This window comes from Muntiacus reevesi, chromosome 4 (genome assembly GCF_963930625.1).
Source record: "Muntiacus reevesi chromosome 4, mMunRee1.1, whole genome shotgun sequence".
Classification (NCBI taxonomy): Eukaryota; Metazoa; Chordata; class Mammalia; order Artiodactyla; family Cervidae; genus Muntiacus; species Muntiacus reevesi.
In genome coordinates this window covers 55,039,460-55,060,846 of record NC_089252.1, presented here as the reverse complement: position 1 = coordinate 55,060,846, position 21,387 = coordinate 55,039,460, and the positions used below count along the sequence as shown (strand labels likewise).

The 21,387-nt window shown below is 41.8% G+C and overlaps 1 protein-coding gene across 2 annotated transcripts in view; it reads right to left on the bottom strand.

The window, feature by feature from the left end:
• The window catches only part of MALT1 (MALT1 paracaspase), a 59,971-nt gene that overhangs the window by 24,383 nt on the left and 14,201 nt on the right, over window positions 1–21,387 (bottom strand). Inside the window, exons 3-9 of one of the 2 annotated variants that reach the window (XM_065932822.1) lie at window positions 13,367–13,488; window positions 8,772–8,931; window positions 7,125–7,303; window positions 6,607–6,703; window positions 6,004–6,036; window positions 2,958–2,984; window positions 1,007–1,039 (exon numbers count right to left, since the gene is read on the bottom strand). In XM_065932822.1, the coding sequence (XP_065788894.1) occupies window positions 1,007–1,039; window positions 2,958–2,984; window positions 6,004–6,036; window positions 6,607–6,703; window positions 7,125–7,303; window positions 8,772–8,931; window positions 13,367–13,488 (651 nt within the window). The remainder of the gene's footprint in view (window positions 1–1,006; window positions 1,040–2,957; window positions 2,985–6,003; window positions 6,037–6,606; window positions 6,704–7,124; window positions 7,304–8,771; window positions 8,932–13,366; window positions 13,489–21,387) is intronic. The other variant, XM_065932823.1, reaches the window with a different exon arrangement.

Sequence of the window (21,387 nt, the reverse complement as noted above, 5' to 3'; positions counted from 1 at the left end):
AATAGAAACAAAATGCATAATAAGTGTAATGTGCTTGAATCATCCCCAGACCATCCCCCCACCTCCGGTCCATGGAAAAACTGTCTTCCATGAAACACGTCCCTGGGGCCAAAAAGGTTGAGGACCACCGCTCCGTGGGCATTGTGTGTTACTTACAACTTTCCCAATACAACAAACACCCTGTTTTCTTTCTCTACGATGTTTATTTAGGATTTCACGTTTCCTCTGTCTGGAAGGCCCTTCTCCTATTCATCCTTCAACAGGCAGAACTGCTACTGCAACCTCTCAGGTGCTTTCCTAACTGCTAACCCCAACAAGATATAGTATTACTCACTTCTATGTGACCTACACATGCTTCTTTTTGCTTATATATTTATTTTTTTGCACATTGCCAAACCATATATCACTCCACAGAAGCTGACCTGGACCCAGAAACTGAATTCATAATCTTTTTAATCTTATTTTTTTTTTTAAATTAATTTATTTATTTGGCTGTGATGGGTCTTAGTAGTGGCACGAAAACTTTCAGTTGCAGCATGTTGGATCTAGTTCCCTGGCCAGGGATTGAACCCAGGTCCCATGCATAGGGAGCATGAAGTTTTAGCCACTGGACCACCAGGGAAGTCCCTCATAATCTTTTCAAAGTCTCCTATTCTATAATTTCTTTTATAAAATATCTAAAATAGGACACATTATTCAAATATTTATACAAGTTGTCAATTTAAAAAGTCTCAAATCCCTTCATAAACCCCATAGAAGAGTTGTGTGCTACAATTATATTCGGTTATGGGGCTTTCCTGGTGGCTTAGATGGTAAAGAATCTGCCTGCAATGTGGGAGACCTGGGTTAGATCCCTGGATCAGGAAGATCTCCTGGAGAAGTATTCTTGCCTGGAGAATCCCATGGATGGAAGAGCAAGGTGGTTTACAGTTCATGGGTCGCAGAGAGTCGGACATGCCTGAGTGACTAACACTTTCACTTTCAAGTATTTTAAAGCTCTACTTACCCAAAGGTTGGTCAACTGTATGCTCTTGATTATCTACAGAAAGATAAAAACAAAAAGATAAGTGAGTTGTTATCCATGACACATCTTTGGGCTTAGAGAGAGATGGAAACAATGAACAGTCACATCAGCAGTACACCAAAAGGCAGAATGTTTACAGCGAATTTACGATTTTGAGGTTTTCAGGTTCTTGATTAAAAACTTGCACCTGGATGGGAGTGGGAATCAGGGTCAGGGAATGGCTCTAGTAACTGATTACTACAGCTGAGGGTGATACTCTTTAACATGTTAAGTAGAAGTTACAGCCTGAGAACGGTTGGTGGTGGCCATGAAGAGCAGCAGGAATGGTCACTGCTTACTGAGTGCTGGCCTGGGACTGTTGAACGTGTTGTGAATGTAACTGCTTTAAACAACCACACTTCGTGAGGTGTGCACTACTATCACCTCCATTATATAGGCAAGGAGTCTGAGGCAGAGAAAGACTGAGTCACTTGCCCAGTGTTCTCAAGCTAGGAGATCTCATTCCATGATCATGCTCGTTGCCATCATCTATACATAATATGAAATACCTCCAACTCTCAGGGACCATGCAGGAAGACACACTGGGGAAGATGGACTTCAGACAGTCAGGTGTCTCTTGCTACAGACAGGGTAAGTGCATTTTTAATAATATATATGCTATAAGAGTCCACTGAAAGTATATTCAATTTTTTCTTAAATGCATTGGTGTTTCTAATTCTTGGGGAGCAAGGATATAATGAAAAAGGTCGGGAAAATTTTCAGCAGCTTAGTGGTGTTGGTATGCAAAAGTTTTCCTGAAAGAGCTTTCCATGATGCTCACTGAAGGGCATGAAATGACAGACACATTCAGGAAAAGGGGACTCTAACCACGTCACGAGAAGTGACCAGCTACAACACGAGGATGGCTGTTTCAACGGCACTTCGTTCTGAGTGTTTGAAGCAAGTCTCATGGACGTTTCCTGGAGCTCGAGGCTGGCCTAGCAGGAACGACACTCTGCTAACAACAGTGCCCCTCTGCTTTGTCCCATGGGCTTATAGTAATCAGCACAGCCCAGTCATCGCGCACAGGAAGAAACGTTTAGTAACAAAACACAGGCGCAAAACTAAGCGAACTAGTCACGGTGTTAAAACAACGAGAAGGAACACATCAAGAAATAAAAGGGTTAGTATTAACTGATGTAACTCCCGTCTCATCCCACTCTCTAGAGGTTTAATTTTCAGAGTCAGAGGTTCCCTCAGTGCCTTTCGGAATGCCCACAGCCCGGACTCAGGTCCTCTGTCTTCATGATTACTATGCCTTTCATCTCAGGCAAGCCTGCCCTTTAGCTTAACTTTTTCAGAAATCAGTTCTCAAAAAATTGGCCAAAGGATGATAAATATTCCTGCCAACTATCAGTCTCTTCACGGCCAATGACCAACCACTCGTCTGCAGAGTACCAACAGTCCCTAGCGACAACAGTTTCACTTCAGATACGGACACCCACCCAACTAGTTCAGACATGTTCAATGTCCGAGCGGCTCTGAACGAGGACCCAGGGGTCTGGCGAGCTCAGAAATGTTACTCCTATCACTTTTTGATAGGCTTATTCTTGTCTCTCAAATTAATTTCATGCATTTCTCCATTTAGCTGCCTTTTTTATTTATAGTCATTCACAATGATAAAGAAATACACTGATATTTTATATTGCCTCAGTATATTTATTTTTCTACCCTATCGTCTTACAATTTAGAGTATTTTTAATATTTTCACTTGCATGAAGTTGAACTTCATGTTAAGTACTGATTTCAACACTAAATTATGATATTTCAATCAAGGAAAAAAAAAAACCCACTAGTACTGCTTCAGCAAAAGAATACCAATAGTGTCTTTTTAAGTTATTGCATTCAATAATCTGGAACTCTAAAATGAATGTTTTATGTTTGCATTACTCACCAGGATGCCCAAGATTAGTTAATTCATCTAAAATAAAAAAAGAGAAAACAGATTAAGTAATCTTTAAATAATTTAACTGCCAATTTAGTGCATATAGGAAGACTTATCAAAGAAGTTGACTTTATGCTATTAAATTGTGTTACAATGTTTTATCAGGTTAGAATTTTTTTAATGCCTTAAATGAGAAGTCATGCACTTTGTGAGGAGGGGAGTATGCTGCTGTGGACATCAGTTAGGACTCCTAATCTATTACTACGTTCATCAAATGACAAAAAGCTAAACAGACTCATCTTTAATTTGATCAAAGTTTTTTTTAGATGTTTTCTGGCCAATTATGGGACAAATATACACTTCTTGAAACTAATTAAAAACCTCAAATGATATTTTTAAAAATAAACTTAAGTTTAGAACAGGTTAAGATATATAAAACTATTGCGAGGACAGTGCAGAGTTTCTGCATACACCCACCTACTTTCCCTATTTTTAACATCTGACGTTAGGAAGGCATATTTGTCATAATTAATGAACCATTAATGTTCTTTTTTTGTTTCAGGACCCTGTTCAGGACACCATGTCACATTTACTTGTGTTTCCTTGGGCTTCTCTTTGTTGTGACAATTTCTCTGACCTTCCTTGTTTTTGATAACCTTGACCACTTTGAGGATTACTGATAAGGTAAGGTATTTTGTGGAATGTCTCTAAATCGGGATGTATCTGATGTTAGACTGGTGGAATGTGTTTTTAAAGGTATTGTGGTTTCAGAATTGTTAACCTGTAGCCCCTTGGTGGTTCAGATGGTAAAGAATCTGCCTGCAATGTGGGAGACCTGGGTTTGATCACTGGGTTGGGAAGATCCCCTGGAGGAGGGCATGGCAACCCACTCCAGTATTCTTGCCTGGAGAATTCCATGGACAGAGAAGCCTGGTGGGCTACAGTCTGCAGGGTTTCAAAGAGTTAGACCTGACTGAGTGACTACACACAGCCTCTGGCTAATGGAGGGAATCATCTAAGCAAATACCTATGGCATTAGAGCTACCTATTTTTCCTTTACAAATTTTATGAAGATAAAAGTTAACATTCACAATAAATTATAAATGCTATACTACTCATAAAATGTGCAGTAATTGCTGTGATATAAAACCAACTACACAGTGGTATTCGCTAAAGTACGGGGTCATGTACAATTTCTTCCGTCTTCTGTGTTCACTCCTTCCCAGGTATTCAGGCCAGCACCTGTTCTTCCCTCCCATAGTCAGTGAGGCTGGTTCACCCACTGGTAACAGGTTCAGATTCTTATTATCTGGCTGTGCTGTGTCTTCATTTGTTGCTGCGTGAGGGCTTTCTCTAGCGTGGCTCACAGGCTCTAGAGCAAGGCTCAGCAGTCGTGGCACACGGGCTGAGTTCCTCCGAGGCATCTGGGATCTTCCTGGATGAGGGATCGAACCTGTGTCCCCTGCATTGACAGGTGGGTTCTTAACTGCAGGACCACCCAGGAAGTCCAGGTTTAGGTTCTTCTGTTATATTCTCATTCCATTCTGGGATTGCCCTCCTCTGACCTCCTAAATGATCTAAAACCTGCATACATGTATTCACCACTACAACTGTCAGAGTGTTTTCACTGCCCTTAAAAAAAAAAACCCTGAACTCCACCTATTGAACCCCTACCCTCTGTCCCAATCAGGGATCTGTAACAAAGCACATAAAATGAAATGGATCACATCAGGCTCTACAGGTAAGAAAGATGAGGTGTGTGTGCCATAGGACATCACTGCTGTGTGTTCATCCACCAACTATAACATGCCTCAACACCGCAGAATTTTTTAGAAAGAAAAGTTGGATCTAATTTTTCCATCTGAAATTTTGAGAATAATTTCATAACAGATTTATTTGAAAATTATTATCTAATAGTGTGTTTGCCACTGCAAAATTATAGGGAGAATCTTGCAGGTAAAAAACCAGCAAGGTGGTAACTGACATGCATCACCCTGAAACTAACGATGCTAGTTTGTGTTTATTCTTAGAGGTCTGCAATGTTAGGAGATTTTAAAAATCATGCAATTAGGTGGAAAAGAAGGAAGAGGAGTTTTCTTAGGATCTCTTTACAAAGATTCCCCCATGCAGGGCCCACAGACCATGGAATTACAACACTCCCTCATGCTACAGAATTCTTGTCGGCAACTATGATTGGGATGAAAACAGTAATTTTAGAACTTCAGAGTGACACCATAGCAATACAAAGGACAGGGAAACCAAGAAACATAAGAGGTGACATTATTTTCTTACTTTGCCCAAGTAGAGCCAAAGATTTTTATAATAGGTTAAAGAGGCAGAAATTGAAAAAATACTTTGCTATCCACAAATCTAATTTTGCAAAGCAGTGTGACACCACACTAGGGGCAGGTAACTTAAGTTTTAAAATTTATTCATTACAACTTATGTGCAAGGCTTTGGTTAATAAAAAAAAAATTTGAAGTTTATGTTAAAATAACTTTCAGTTCTCTGTGTAATATGGTAAAGGTGACATGGTACCTTAATCTATAGTCTTATAACTTCAAAGAATGGATGTTATAAACTTATATTAAAACAGTATACTTATTATTAAATTAAAAAATGCATTAAACAATAAATTTCCAGTCCTGAAACTGTTACAGAAATTATGTTTGCATTTGAGAGGCATTTTATCATGGCAAACAGATAGATAAAATAATCTAAACAACTATCCATGACAGGATAGCCATGTATTTTTCTAAATTTTATGAAGATAAAAATGAACATTAAGAATTAATCACAACTGTTCACAATTTGTAAGATATTGCTGGAAATTAGTTATTTTAATAATGTGTCAATTGAATAGTGTCTGGGGCAATTTATGAACCCTTGAAGACTAAGATACAGTATCCTTGCATTAAAATCTTTTCTTTTTTTTAATCTTTGCCTATAGCTAGTATTTTTTCCATCACTGCACTCAGCAGACCAGGGCACTCCACCAATCCCAAGATGCGCCAGCATGCAGGATATCTGCTTTCAGATCAAAGGATTACACTACCTTCAGTGCATTCCACTGCCTCATCTGTTCTTCCTTGTTCCAGAGAAAACAAATGTGAATACATTGTGATTCATGATCTTAGGAAGGGCGGCCATCAAGCAAACAGAGATAAATATCATAGAAATATGTTGGCAAACCAACATACACATCAATTGCATCAGTATCTCCTACTATTAACAACATCACTAAATGCATGAAGCTGAAATAGAACCAACTCCCAAATTATGTACTTCGTAAGTGGCACTGTTGATTAATAATCATTCTGCATATGTCTGTGATGTTTGTTTCTTTAATAATGTTTTATTAAAAACCTTTTCCCATTAAACCCAGGGTTATTTTTAGCTAAAGTTAGGAATACATTTTTGCCAAAAATGTTTAATATAAACTATAAAATTAAAAGGATCTAAATAAATAATCTTTTTTGGTTCTTTCTTGTTCTTTGTGTCTGAATCCTCATTATGAATTTAGGATACATTCTAATTTCTATTTAAGCAAAATAACTCCAGATGCTTAACATACCATTAAGGAGAATGGGTGAATAAAACATCTGCTGCTCAGTATACTTCATCGTATACACTCAGAACCCTGAGCGGTACTGCTTACCTACGATGACGTCTGCTTTCTTGCTGTCTTGACTCTCTCGATCATTATATACACGACACCAGTAGGTTCCTTGATGCTCCAAATCCACATAAGGTACCTGAATCAGTATCAGAACATGCACATATTGACTGACTCTTTAATTTTAATGGCTTGGAGAAAATTATTATTATTATTTTAAACCCTACAAAACTGAACATTGCAGACTTTCCTCCATTTTTTCCATTCATTACATGAGCTCAAGTATTAGCAAGCAAATAACACAACGAGCCTAACGGTGAGTGAGTCTGGTGCGATACTAGCTGACATTTTCATATATAAGCACTTACATATGGGCTGACACTGTGTTCTAGCCCTTTTGCTAGAAAATCAATTAATACTAGATAATAAAGAACTTGAAAAAATACAAAAAAACTTGAAAACACCCCAAAGAATATGGATCACTACTCACTGTGATTTTTCATTATACTATTTATTTTACATATTAACCACCCCAAATGTCCCCGAGACCAACTTCCTACCATGTATAGCTTTTTTGTCTCGTGTGCTAATCGGGATTCATTCTTGAACCATTGGTACTGAGGAATGGGGCTTCCGACAGCCACACACTGTAAGATCAACGTGCTGCCAGGCATCAGTTTTTGGGACTTTGGTTCAACACAGATTTGCAACTTGGATTCAGAGATGCCATCCCAACTGCCTTAAATTAAAAGAAAAATATCACTGGACATAAAATCTAGATTAAAAAAACTTTTAAAACTTTAATTAAAAAAATACTTTCAAGTTCATCCTTCATTTTTTTTCATGATCTTTGATAGAATCTCCCAAATGATGTTTCAGAAAACTGCTGCACTTCTAGAAATATTAAGAGATGTTCTATGGATAAAAGGATGCTATGGACAAATAAGTTTAGAACATTCTGGGTTAAACAAAGTGAAACAGATTTCTTTACTGCAGACCTTCTCAAAAGTATTCGCATGTACTAAATATTTAAGAGGAGAAAACAGTTCAAGTGGTTTCTAAATGTGCTTAGCCATTTTTGGTAGAGCAAAGGACTTGACATCGTGAGTGACATTCATGTTTAAGACAGAAAGTTCTATGTTCTGCTGTCTGATTTAACTTGCCTTCTTAAAATCAGGAGTTTTGTTATATGGATGGGTTATCACTAGCATTTCTTCCCAAGGCAGATATCAGAAAGCGTTTTTTATTGAAGGTTCATCTGTCAGTCTTTAAAAGCCTTGAGGACAGAGGGCTTGTCAATGAGATGTGGTAACAATGAAATTCTGTGTCTAGCACATTGCAGGTGATCAATAATATTTGTTTAGTGAACAATATTCTATTCATAAACATGAAAGTCCACAAAAATATTCTAAAAATATATAAACCACTCTCTTAATTAATCATGACTATTTCTAGAGACTTTATTCAGGTGTGAGAAAAGCTAAACTGAGAAGAATGGAACACACAATTGGCAACAAAAGTCTGCTTCCCTCATGCTTTTTGTCTGACAAAAATGACAAACATGGTTCTTGACTGTGTGTGAATAAATAAAATAATACCTGATGGCTACTCTTTAGAAGATCCTGGGGTTTTTCCTTGATCAATACTAGTTATTGAACTAAAAAGCAGATGGCAAAGAGTTGAAAACTAGCTGGATGAAAGGTTTCATTGCAGTGACTGATACACTATAAGCCCTGTCATGCCAGTTCCAACTCTACAGATAGTCTTTATTCCATGACACAACTTTTTAGGAGTAATACGATAGTTTGGGAGAAAAAAAAACCACAGTATAGACAGAAACTCAAAAGTGAGCAAGATTGCAGTAGATTTCTTTTCTCTTCCAAAATCAGAGACCACGACATTCAGACCCATGAAAGGTGGCAAGTTTTCAGAGATCAGCAGCAGGGCCAGATTGAGAAAGGTCATTTTATCCCCAAACATCTGCATGTCTCTCTTTGTCTATCTCTCTATCCATCCATCCATACAGAAAAAGCATCAAAGCACATGGGATAAAATCTTAATGACTGGTGACATTATACTGGGGGAAGTACATATACATTATATTGGGTGAGTACTAGCTTTGATACTTTGAAATGATTTAAAAGCAAACATTTAAAGTAAAATTCAAAAGAGGCAACTCCCATTCCCGTACTCAATTTATCACTTACTCCGGAAGCTTTCTGTTACTTCTGTGACATCACAAACATCCAGCTGTGACCACTGGCTAAATTCAAAGGTGAAATTATTATTAACTCGACAGACATAAAAGCCTGCATCTTTTACATGCACTGTGTTAAAAACAAGTTCAGATGCATTTCCATTCGGAATCTGTGAAAGAATCAACAAGAGGATAAAAGTGAATGACTCATCAAAATACACCTTATAAACTGTGCTGTGCAAAATGTATGATTTCCTGGGAGCTCTGAAAAGTGTATCTTTCTTCTCCGCATTCTAAAACATGTCCCTTAAGACGCAAACAATAACGTGTTGAGTAATTTAGGACTGAAGTCAGTGAAATCCAGTATTTTACACATCTGTTAACTGGACAGTTAAGCTCTATCCCATATATCTCTCAAAAACTCACTAACAGCGAGGTGTCTATTCTGTCCTTTAAAATTGTTTGATCATTAGTATTTACAGGCTTGAGAACTGCAACATTTATGAGCTCAGTAGCCATACCACGAAGGAGTAAAGTGATCACGGACAGTCCAGCCCGGCTGCTCATCTCAGTTCTGATCAAATTAGCTGTGAGCACACAAGCAAGTTTTACCCTGAGACCCCAGCTTCTCACCTGCAAAGTTCTAGCGGAGGATAGAGGTCTTGACGAGCACACTTCTTTCAAGGCCTGGGAGGTGAAGAGCTATGGGAAGCGTGTTGGTGCCAGGAAGGACTGGCCACTCAGGAGTATCCCAAGCCTTTCTCCCGGGCCTGGGTCATCTCAGCTGCTCCCGTCAATTTACCACCACCACCCAACTCTGGCATACTGCCAAGGTTTCACTAGGTGCCTCCTTATACAGGAGCCCCCTTGCAAAGGACTTTAACACACTCCCCCTCTCCAAGCCCCAACCAACTGAATTCAGCTCTCTCTCCTCTTAGAACCTGCACCAGAGCAAGACTGTGGTGCTGAAGATCTGACAGCTGGGATGGAGACTGCCCTGAGCACTGCCTGCCCACCCTCCCACATGAACCCACCTCGTCTGCTTTCCTACTAGAACAGTCCTGGGTACTTTCTCTTCCACAACCCCACTCCTCTCAGCCACTGACTTCAGATAGGAACTCTCTCCTCTTCCAGCTACCGAACCACAAACCTGAGCCCGTGCCTATTTAGAGCTGCTCTCCTCTCCTGTGAAAATGGAAAAACCTGTCTTCCTACCAAAGGCTTCTTGGGCTTGGGATGCGTGAGGATCCTAACCGCTGGGAACCCCAGAGTTACTATGAAGTTAGTTCAAGCTGAAGACGTTTGGGACTCAACAGATGCAGAAAGAAGGCTTCTCAGAGCTTTCCTTATCTGACAAAAGCAGAAATTTCTCGGAGATGAGATTACCATAAATTCCCTCTTCAGGATGGCTTTTACTTCCAGGAAGGCGATCAAATTCACCATAAATCCCTTCTCCAGGGGAGTTTTACAGCTATGAAGAAGATGGAAAGACCACTTGCACCCACGTGAATAAATATTATCACAAACTTTTTTATCACCTGTGTATTCTCCCAGAAACCCTTCTGTACGTTATTTCCTAAAGAAACCCATGTTTCTTCCTGTAGAGGCTCTTTCTTCCTCATCCCTTTTCCTATAATTTTAACCCAGCATGGAACTACTTCTTTTGTAAATTCCCATATGAACAAATTTTCTCTTCTTAATCTGTATTCTGTCAGTTGATTCACTGGCTCCCAGGGACAGGACATGAGAGGGTAGAGGAGAAGTATTTTCCTCTCCAACAATCTGATCCTCTCTGGCCTTACTCCTGCAATTTTCTCTCTCTATTTTAGCATCTGTCTCTCTCTTTTATTAGAGCACTGTCAAAAACATCCTCTAGCACCTTTATATCTTAAATAAACAAAAATAATCCCCAATATCCTGCCCTGGGCCCATATACCTCTCAGCAGCACTGGAAATGTTGACACCCTTTTCTTCCTGAAATAACTTCCCAAGGGCTCAGACCAGCCTCTCCTGGTCGTGCTCTCTCTCTCTTGCGAATTCTTCTTAGTCTCTCTACTGCTTCCCCCTCTGCCACACACACTCTCAGTGTTGCCTCCTGGGGTATCCAAGCTGACTTAGATGCATTCAGACTTTAACAGGCACTTCAAACTTCACGTGTTTAAACCACACTCTTGATTTCTCACCCTAAATCCCTTCCTCTCCCAGTCTCCGATACCTCAGTATATAAGAGGTCCCCAGAGGCCGAGGTGAAAACTCTGGGGTCATCCTTGATTTCTCACCCTGAATCCCTTCCTCTCCCAGTCTCTGATACCTCAGTAAATAAGAGGTCCCCAGAGGCCGAGGTGAAAACTCTGGAGCCATCCTTGAGCTCTGCCTTTTCCCTCAGGCACCCCGTTTAATCTGCCAGATCCGGTGAGCTCTGCCCTAAAATAAAGCACCTTGCCCACTCTGCTCTGTCTCCCCTGCCATGTCTGAGTTCACACCACAGTTACGTCCAGTCTACTGTAGGCATTTTGTTACGCTCTTGCTTCCATTTAAGCAGCGAAGTCGGAGGACTTGCCTGATGGTCCAGGGGCTAAGACTCTGCTCTCCCAATGCAGGGGGCCCGGGTCCGATCCCTGGTCAGGGAACTAGGTCCCACATGCCGCATCGCAACTAAGACCCGGCGCAGAGAAATAAACACTAAAAAAAAACAGTAAGCTGGTGTTTTAAGAACATAAATCCTTCCCTGTTACTTCTGTTTAAGGCCTTGAGTGTCATTTCCCTTGGTACCACCCTGCTTATCCTCCTCACAGCTCTTAACTCAGTTATCTCCTTTGCTCCCTGTCTCTGCCCAGTGGAGGGGGCAGGGCCCTTGGGTGTCATGCTTCACCACTGTGGCCTTAGAACCCGGACAGGTGCCCAATGAGTGGTCGCGAGACGAATGCCTCCTGAAACAGACTATGAATCTAAGGGCTGAGACAGAACTCCACTGGCGAGAGCCTCAGAACCCATTACAGCTCTTCGAATCCACCGGGTACTTCTCCTCCCCTCGCTCTCTCCCCTTCTCAAAATCAGGACATGGTTCGACACGTGATGTGCTGGGTTGGCCAAACAGCTTCTCGGGGTTTTCCTGTGACACCTTATGGAAAAACCCAAATGGCCTCTCTGGCCAACCCACTACTTACCATAGTAAGATTTGCCCACGATTTCTTTCTCAAAGGCATTCACTGAAATGAAAGCCACTTTGCAGTTGAGAAGCTGGTAAAAGTAACTTTAGTTACCAGCCCTCGAGAGCCTAGGCACGTAAAGTGTCCTCTCCGTCAGGCTCTCAACGCCCGGCGATAGGAATCTGAGCGGATCCTGACAGTCAAGCACCCAGCACAGGCCTGTCTGCTGCTGGTGCCTGCGCAGTCCCATTACTGCGGCTCACATCTGCCCTGGCTCACCCGCGTGTGAGGGACGGACATTAAAAGGTGTACAAATCGCCATGCTGCTTCTGAGGCACAGGGTGATCCCATCAGAGGAAAGAACGTCATTTTGGAACAACTCTTGAGCTTAAATTCAGATTTGCAAATGGAGTCTTAGTGTTTGGTTGAGAAGAAAGTTTGGTCATGTGACTAACAGGCTGAAAAGAATAATGGAGTTCCAAGGTGCCATCTGGAGGGCAGGCAGGGAGGTGGGTGGTGAGGGGGAAGAGAGACCCTCGCGAGACTGGAGCTCGGCGTGGCCGGACCACTGAGAAGCCCCCAGCGGCAGAGTGGCTCAAAGAACGCTTAATGACTTTTTTTTTAACTGTTATTTTTTAAATTGGCCTCACTGCACGGCATGTGGGTTAGTTCCCTGACCAGGGATTGAACCTGTACCTCACGCATTGGGAGTCTGGTGTCTTAACCAGTGGACCACCAGGGAAGCACTTTCAAAGACTGTTTAAGAAAAGAGAATTTCAACATGCAAATTTAAATTATTTGTTGGATGGCTCAGGGATACAACCCTTTCACAAAAGGAACAAATGTCCTTACCAACCTGAATTTTACTTCAGAAACTACCATAAAAACCTAAATCTTTTGATATAGTTATGTGGAATGCTTAAAATAATACTGCCTTTCATGCTGCTTTGAAAACCTTTTAAAGATTATGATTGGAACAATCTGTTGTAAAGAACTCTGTACATCTATGTCAGGAGGTATTAGTGATGTTTCCTGTTTGCTAACATTGTTGCCCCAGGTACTCCTGATTTTCCACAATTTTCAGAATACAGAACTGATTTTATTACTGCTTAGAAAGTAATGATTACTGAATGCATCAGTAATAACACTGACCCTTTAACAAGGACCTATCAAGTGCTTTTACAAAATTCCTATGAACACATTAAAGAAAGTAGGGCTAACTAATCTTCTCTTTTCTCTCTTCTTTGTTGTTGTTCAGTTGCTCAGCTGTGTGTGACCCCATGGACTGCAGCACGCCAGGCTTCCCTGTCCTTCACCATCTCCTGCAGATTGCTCACACTCAGGTACATTGAGTTGGTCCTCTGTTGCCCCCTTCTCCTCCTGTCTTCAATCTTCCCCAACATTAATCTCTCTTGAAAGAGGAATTAAAAGACATTTAAAAGACATTAAAAATTACCTCTTTATTCATTTTGAACCATTGATATTGTACAAAAGGATGTCCAGTTGCCCGGCAACACAGCTTCACAAACTGTCCTGCTAAGACTGCCTTGGATTCGGGGTTTACAATGATCTTTATTCCTTAAAAAAAAAGAAAGAAGTTATATAAATAGAATCAGAGAAGAGGGGCTTTCCTTGTTTATGTTTCTGAAACCAAAAAGAGAAATATTTTGGAAATAACCTGCATATTCATTCTTGTTATAAATCACTCACTCATATCTCTTCCTCATCAGATGGTGAGTCTGAGTTCCAGGCTCTGTAAAACCAGAAGGAAAGAAACTCACCTGCAGAAGACTTTGATCGACCACATCCCCCTCACCCTCCATGACTGGGGGAGAAAACTGTTCGCTGTATTTCTTCAGTTCTGAGAAATATTTTTTCCACGTCCTAACGCCTCCGAAATCAGGCTGTGCCTTTAATAACTGTCTGAGGGAGCAGTCAGGGTGCGCTCTCACTGCCAACTCGGGGACTATGTGGTCACAGTGCTTATACGGTCAGCGCTTCAACTCAGTTAGGCGCATGGTTTTTGTAAGACAAATGTGAGTTTAAATGCCATTGAAATGTCTTCAAAAGACATTCCCTGGAGGTCTAGGGGTTAAGGCTTCACCCTGCAATGCGTTCGACCCCTGTTTGGGGAACTGAGATCCCATGTGCCTCCTGGCCAAAAAAGATAAAACATAAAACAGAAGCACTGTTCTGACAGATTCAATAAAGACTTTAAACAAAAACTGGTCCACTTAAAAAAAAAAAAAAAGAATTCCAATGCTATGGTTTAGTGTTAAAATAAAACTATTCTGGAAGCAGAAAGGCAGAGAAACAGAAGAGCCTGATGAAAATTTGATACATGTGATGCAAACATTTCTCATCTGAGAAATGACTACCAGCCTCAAAACCTAGGGGTGGGGGCGTGCCACATGGCTTGTGGGATCTTAGTTCCCTGACCTGGGGCCTCAGCAGTGGAAGTCTGGAGTTCGAACCACTGGATCGCCAGGGAATTCCCCAAACATGGAACACTTTTGAGAGGTGCTTCTTGTCAAAAATCCTGGAGTTAATAATGGAATACCTCCTCTCCCTCTGGGAAAGCCCGCTGCAAGTCAGGGGGATACCTGGGCAGCTTCGCAGAGAGGCCTGGGTGAAAGGAAAGCAACGCGGGGCTCCTGCCAACAGCCATGTGCGTGAACCATCTGAGCAGAGGATTACCCGGCCCCATTTGGACCTTCGGATAGCTGCAGCCCTGGCCGATGGCTGGACTGTCACTTCATGAGAGACCCTGAGCCAAAAACAGCCAGCTCAACCACTCCTGGATTCCTGCCCTCAGAAACTTGGAAGTAATCAATGGAAGATGATTTTAAAATTCTTGGTCTTGGAATAATTCATTATGCAGCAGCAGATAACTGACACAAAAGGAACCAAAGCTAGGACATTTCACATTTGCAAGGGTTTTAATACATAAATCTTGGTTTTCGTGCTAAATCGCTTCAGTGGTGTCCAACTCTTTGCGACCCTATGGACTGTAGCCCACCAGGCTCCTCTGTCCATGGGATTCTCCAGACAAGAAAACTGGAGTGGGTTGCCATGCCCTCCTCCAGGGGGTCTTCCAGACCCAGCGATCAAACCCTTGTCTCATGTCTTCTGCATTGGCAGGCGGTTGCTTTACCACTAGCGCGACCTGGGAAGACCAGCTGGCTTTCAGAAAGGAGAAATAATCATTAAAACTTATAAAACTTAATTTCCCATGCCTATTTTTATTTTTCTCACGTATCCTGAACACAATCTCATATCTTTTTCGTCTACAACCCAGTAATGCAAATGAACAAAACAAGATTACTGCTGAAGAGGAGACAGTCTTAAAGAACAGCAATCTTAATACATGAAAGATACTAAACTTTCAAGGGAAAGAATAGTATATAAGGCAAAACAGGCATGTGAAATCCATGCAGGAAAGACATTTGATAAAACCAAAATCCAAAATGAGCAAACATTTACTGCATTCCTAGCACATCTGAGGGTCTGGAGAAACCCAGGAAAATCAGTAAATATAGCTGCTGCTGCTGCTGCTAAGTCGCTTCAGTCGTGTCCGACTCTGTGCGACCCCATAGACGGCAGCCCACCAGGCTCCCCCGTCCCTGGGATTCAAATACAGCAGAGCCTCTCAAAAAAAATTTACAACTCCTGCCAAGGAAAAGCTTTCATGTTCATTCATCCTTTCTGTGGATGCCAACTGAGCCCAGGATGGCTGAAGTAGCAACTTTCCTGAATTCTGTTATCCCTGTTAGTAGGGAAGTATATGTTAAAGTCAGGAAATGCGATGAGCACTCTTACTTAAGCCAGAAAATTCACACACTGTATTTTAACACCCGCATATACCGTTCATCTGCCAGGACAGACTTATATCACAACTTTAAGATGCAAGGATTCTCATTTCTAATGTTTAAGTATGATAAGAGAGGGAAGAAAAAAAGTTGCAAAACCAACAGAAGGGAGCAAGTATAAATCTGAACTATACCTAGGTGCTGTAGCTAAACTGGCTTTAAAATGTGGGTGCCTATAGCCACCTCAAATGTACTGTCCCCAGCCGCTCCGGACACAGAACCCCTGCCCCTTCTAGATTCCCAGGCTTCCCCGTCTCAGGGAGTACAGACCAGGCCTCAGCCAGCCCCGGGCCTCCAGTGACTCACGACAGACCCTCCGCACACTCCCTTCTTCTCCACGTATAATTCAGCTGCAAGTCCTGTCAGACTTTCCCATGTCTCACCATCTCCCACGCCGTGATCTCAATCCAAGTCGCCGTCCCCTCCTGACTGTTGCCACAACCTGCTAGCATTCTTTCCTTACTTCCAACCAGCAGCTCAATGTCTTTTTAAAACAAATTGATCCACAGCTCTCCTCTGATTAAAAACCCTCTTCGGACCTCCCCCTGAACCTAGAATATAACCCAAGCTCCTTATGTGGCCGATGAGGCCCTCTGTGAACGGACCCCTCTGCCCTTGTCCCGCCGGCTCCTTGCCCACCACGCTCCAGCCATGCAGGCTTCTTTCCTGTCTTTTCGCTTCCCGGTTCTCTGCTGGATTTTGCCCCCAACCCCCACTGTCTCATGGCAGACAATTTTAACACCCAGGTCCTCAGCATTTCTGGGAAAGGTCTCTACGTGGGTGACCCCCACCCTCCTTCCTATGGCAGCCTGCCAGCTTTGCGGGCTTCAGCGCACTCGTCACCTGAAGTCGCGTTTCTTACTGTCTCAGCTACTCAACCAGAGGCGCCTGTCTCAGTCGCCGCTTCACCTGATGCCTAGAGCAGTGCTTGGGACAGTGCGACAGTGGGTGTCCAACACATATTTGCTGAACAAATGTGTACTTTAATAATAAAAATGACTACAGCAGCAATTTTACTGACTGCTTTATATTTGCCCACCATTTTGATTTCTAACCTTCAAAATAACCATGGTAATTAGATTGATGTTACAATAAGGAGAAATGAACTTAAGTCATTTGCATAAAGTCATTCGAGTTACCTTGGGTAAATTATTTAACCTCCCCAGGACTAATTTTTTTCTCATTGTAAACTGGTGGCACCAGGATGCAAACCTATATTTTCCTAGGCTTTAATACTCTTTTAAGCCTTTTGTTATCCAAGTGATCTTTTTCCCTCCACCTTTACTGAAGAATAACCAACAAAAACTGCATATATTTAGGGTGTACAACATGACGGTTTAATAGTTATACATTGTGAAATGCTTGCCACAATAAGCTAACTCATCAGCTCACACAGTCATCATTTCCCAGTGATTCTTTTTTTGGGGCCTTGAAGCATGGGAGATCTGGCTTCCTAGGTGGCTCAGTGGTAAAGAATCTGCCTGCCAATTCAGAAGCCACAGGAGACCTAGGTTCCATCCCTGGGTTGGGAAAGTCCCCTGGAGGAGGAAATGGCTACTCACTCAATATTTTTGCCTGGAAAAGTCCATGGACAGAGGAGCCTGGCAGGCTACAATCCATGGGGTCACAAAGAGTTGGACGCAACTGAACGTACAGCATGTTGAGATCTTAGTTCCTTGACCAGGGACCAAACCTGCACTCCCTGCACTGGAAAGCAGAGTCTTAACCTCTGGACCGGCAGGGAAGTGCCAGTTTTCTGGTGATTCTTAATGTGTCTCCCACGCTAACCCTATCTTCTGCCAGAGCGAGTCTCTCTTACTGGAAGGAGTGTATCTTGCACCATGACAGTGCCTCAAAATTTACCTTGGAGAAGATTCTCTGCTATTACACAAAGAGACAAGAGAGGAGAAAGAAGGAACTGAAAAGCTTTCTCTCTAGAGGGTCTCAAAGAGAAATGATCGACTTTAGTCAAAGCAGGCCATGTGACCAGGATGTTCCAGAAGCTTCCTTTGTGGGAGACAAGACTAAGTAACTTTTAACAGTAACTTCAAACTCACAGTTTATACACCGGTCCTGTGCCAACAGTTTTAGTTGTCTAGGTCTTCAGGAAGCAAGCAAAGACATGTCTTTATTATTTATTGCTTCAAAGACTGAGAACTGAAAGGCAAAGTGTGATTTGAAAACCGCCCTGGGTGAGGAGTAAAGAGAGAAGTCACAATACCTCCCGTGTTTCAACCACATATACTTCCTTCCTCCCACGTCGTGTGTGCGTGTGACCGGGAACCGTGGTCACCTCTAACCGCCTCGCGCAGTGCCCAGTGGAAGGTGCTGAGACAGAGCTTGGGACGGTGTCCGAAGGCACACAAATGAAAGCTCAGCTTTAAAGGGCGATCGCACAGTTTCCTGGCAAACAAGCCTATTTTCAGATAACATCTGCAAAGAAGTCAAAGAAGTTACTTGATTTCCTGTAAGCTGGGGACAATCTGACTGGGTCTGATGGCACACGTGGATTGTGCTTTCAACACACACACCTGTATAGAACAACCAGTTCTAGACATTTAACAATAAAACCCCCGCTGGAATTGCTACATAGATAAACAAGGGTGATTCTTGACTTGACAGAAGGATTCCTCAAAGGTTCCCTTTGCCTTATTTTCTCTTACAAAGCACTTGAACTGATGCAACGCACAACTTTTCCAGGAATAGATCTATTATGTATATTACAGGGCATCTATTTTCAGAGGCCATGAACCAAAAAAACTGTTTCCGCCATCTTCCATTTAAAACCCTCCCTCCGAGGTTTTATTTTGAGCATTTGTAGGCTATTACTGAAAAGCACCCCAGAGAGTCCCAGAATAAACATCATCCCTCTTCCTTGAACAATTTCCCCTCATTACACAACCAGTGTGTGTCCATGTACTTTCCTCCTACAGGTCAATTTATATTTGTATCTGCTGTGGCTAAACCTGGTCTTCCAGCTCACTCTGCTCCTGCTTCCACGTCACCGACTCCCTGCAGCGTCCTGGTCGGGAAACCCACCCTCCCAGCCCTCGTCACCATTCCCCTTCTGTTTCTCGGCTTTCTTAATCTTCCTTCCATTTTTACCTCTTTTTCCTTCTTAACATCCTGCTTTAAGGAATTTCTGTTGCTCACGAAACAAGATGAGTCCCTTGTAACTAAGATCTAGTATCTGAGTACTTTTTAACTTGTCAAGAAGAGAAAAATTGAAGTCCGTGGGTCAAAGAGGAAATTGAGTATGACAATCCGTAGCTAAGCTTCCCAATCTAGAATCTTCCTAGCATTATTGGAGAGGACAGTGAGTTCAGGCCAGGTTCTGATCCTACTTTTGCCTACAACCAACTGTGATTTTGGCCAAATGATAACTTCCGGTAATCTCCTTTTCCACATAACTGTGTGCTCACATTTAAAATTTAAAAGTTCATGACAGTCCTGTTCTGGTCCTTCACAGAACTGTGAAGATAAAAACATGAAATAGAGGTATCTTGGGAACTGAAGAATAATAGTTAGCCATCTTTGCTCTTATCTTAGAGATAATAAAAGTAATACAAAATAAAGTTGATATCAGAAACATAACCATGAGTATGTTATAGGGAATTAAAGAAGAAAAACGAATTGACATCAAAAAGGAGTGGGGAAGAATGGAAATGATGTGAGTGAAACCACGTGACTCTGCGGCAAAGCTCCTTTTATGTAAGAATGAAATAAAATGGCAGCATCACAAAACTGGAGCAGAAAGATGGAGCATCACAAAACTGGACCCTGGGGTCCATCTACTGGAACACTGTGTGGCGTCTCTTACGGCCCCTGCATTACCAGGAAGGTTCTTTACCACTAGCGCCACCTGGGAAGCCCGTGTAACGTGATAATTCTCTCTAAACATCCCCCACCCTCCAGCCCCTGCTAGGTCGATTCCAGGTCAGAGCATGGCTTCCTTGGTAACCAATCTTGTGATGAGCATGACCCTAGCTGATAGAGCCAATCAGTCTGCACCCAAACAGTTTCTCTTAAAACAGAGCTCTAATTGACGGTGCTTATACCTCTGCACTCAAGACAAAAACATCTCAAATAGCACAGCTAGGTTTATTTGTGTTTGCCAAGGCTACAGATGCCAATAGTGGTTGTTTTGAGACCAGGATCTTTGACCCTTTAATTAAAAAATAAAAAAAAAAAATGTTCTAAAAAATCATTACAGACTTCCGGTTCAAAACAGTTTCAGTGAATTCATTTAATGCCCCGCCCTTCTCCAATTTCCCCTGAAATGCCGAGAGGAGTAAAAATAGGAGAACAGTGAGTCAGAGCTGGACAATGCAGATGGACACCATCCATTCATAAAAATCATAAGCCATTTCTCTAACATAAAGTGCAGACTAGATCAGTCTAAGAAGCAAGCTGGCCAACCCAGCCACGTGCTATAGAGAAGCCCAACTGGAAGGAAGGCAGAAGAGGATAAATCACAAACTTCTGCAAAATCTATCAGGTATGAGAGCCCATAGAGCACAAGAATTTGGGGGTGCATAACCCTTGTCTTAGACCTCAAACGAGCAACCACAGAAGGTGGCTCCTCATCAAGGCAACTGTTGCAGTGAGAGACGGGGGAGCCCTCCCCAGCTACATCTGGGCCACCAAAACAAAGACATCCGAGAAATCTAGTGCCACAGCCATCTCCTGTGGCCATCTGTGGCTGTCCTCCCACAAAGAACTGGAATGGAATATGGTAAAGTCAGACTAAAATAAACCTGAAGTCTCCCCTTCTCCTTGGGTTTAGGCCTGAGAGGCCTGTTCGGAGGTTTACAGCATCCTGGTCTCTCAAACCAGAGCTCTCTATAAGGACAATCAGAGAAAAGTCATCAGATTTTTTTGTGGAATAAGAATTAATATCCTCTTATGAGACTGCATTATCAAAAAAAGAGAAAATACTAGAATATTCCCACTTTGTATTTTCACCAAGATGCAGGAATACACTGAAAAGGAAAAACTGGAGATTTATTTATACTTGTTTTACGATTATACAGGATTTGATGAATTACATGCTTGTCTTCCCTACTAGATGATGAATTCTGAACACGCAGGAACTATTGTCTTAGTCACCTTTGAACTCACAGTACCAGGCACAATGCCTGGAATAGCAAAAGCATAGAATACAGTATTAGATTAAGAAGTATTAGAATACAGTAAGGTTGACTGAACGAGCAAAATCCCACATTAAGCTGATTCCATCAAAGCTTGCATTCTTAATTACAATGGTTTTTATTCTCAATGTCCCTAACTGAAATACTAAAGTGCTTTAATTCTTAAATTTCTATATTCTAACAAATGTAAATACAGTAAATTTTAGATTATTCACATAAGATTCAGGAGGAAAGCTAAGTGTAAATTACTGAGTTTTATTAGATCCCCAACTATTTCCTCTTAAATCAATAATGAATATTCAAGTAACAACTGATTTCTAATCTATGGCTAATCCAACATAAAACTTCACAGAAATAGTGCCTCACCGGTAATGCAGAAACTGCTTTCTTTTTCCTAGTCTCCCCTCAAATATTTTTCATATTTCAGTCCCAGGGTATAACTGAAAAAGCCTATAGGC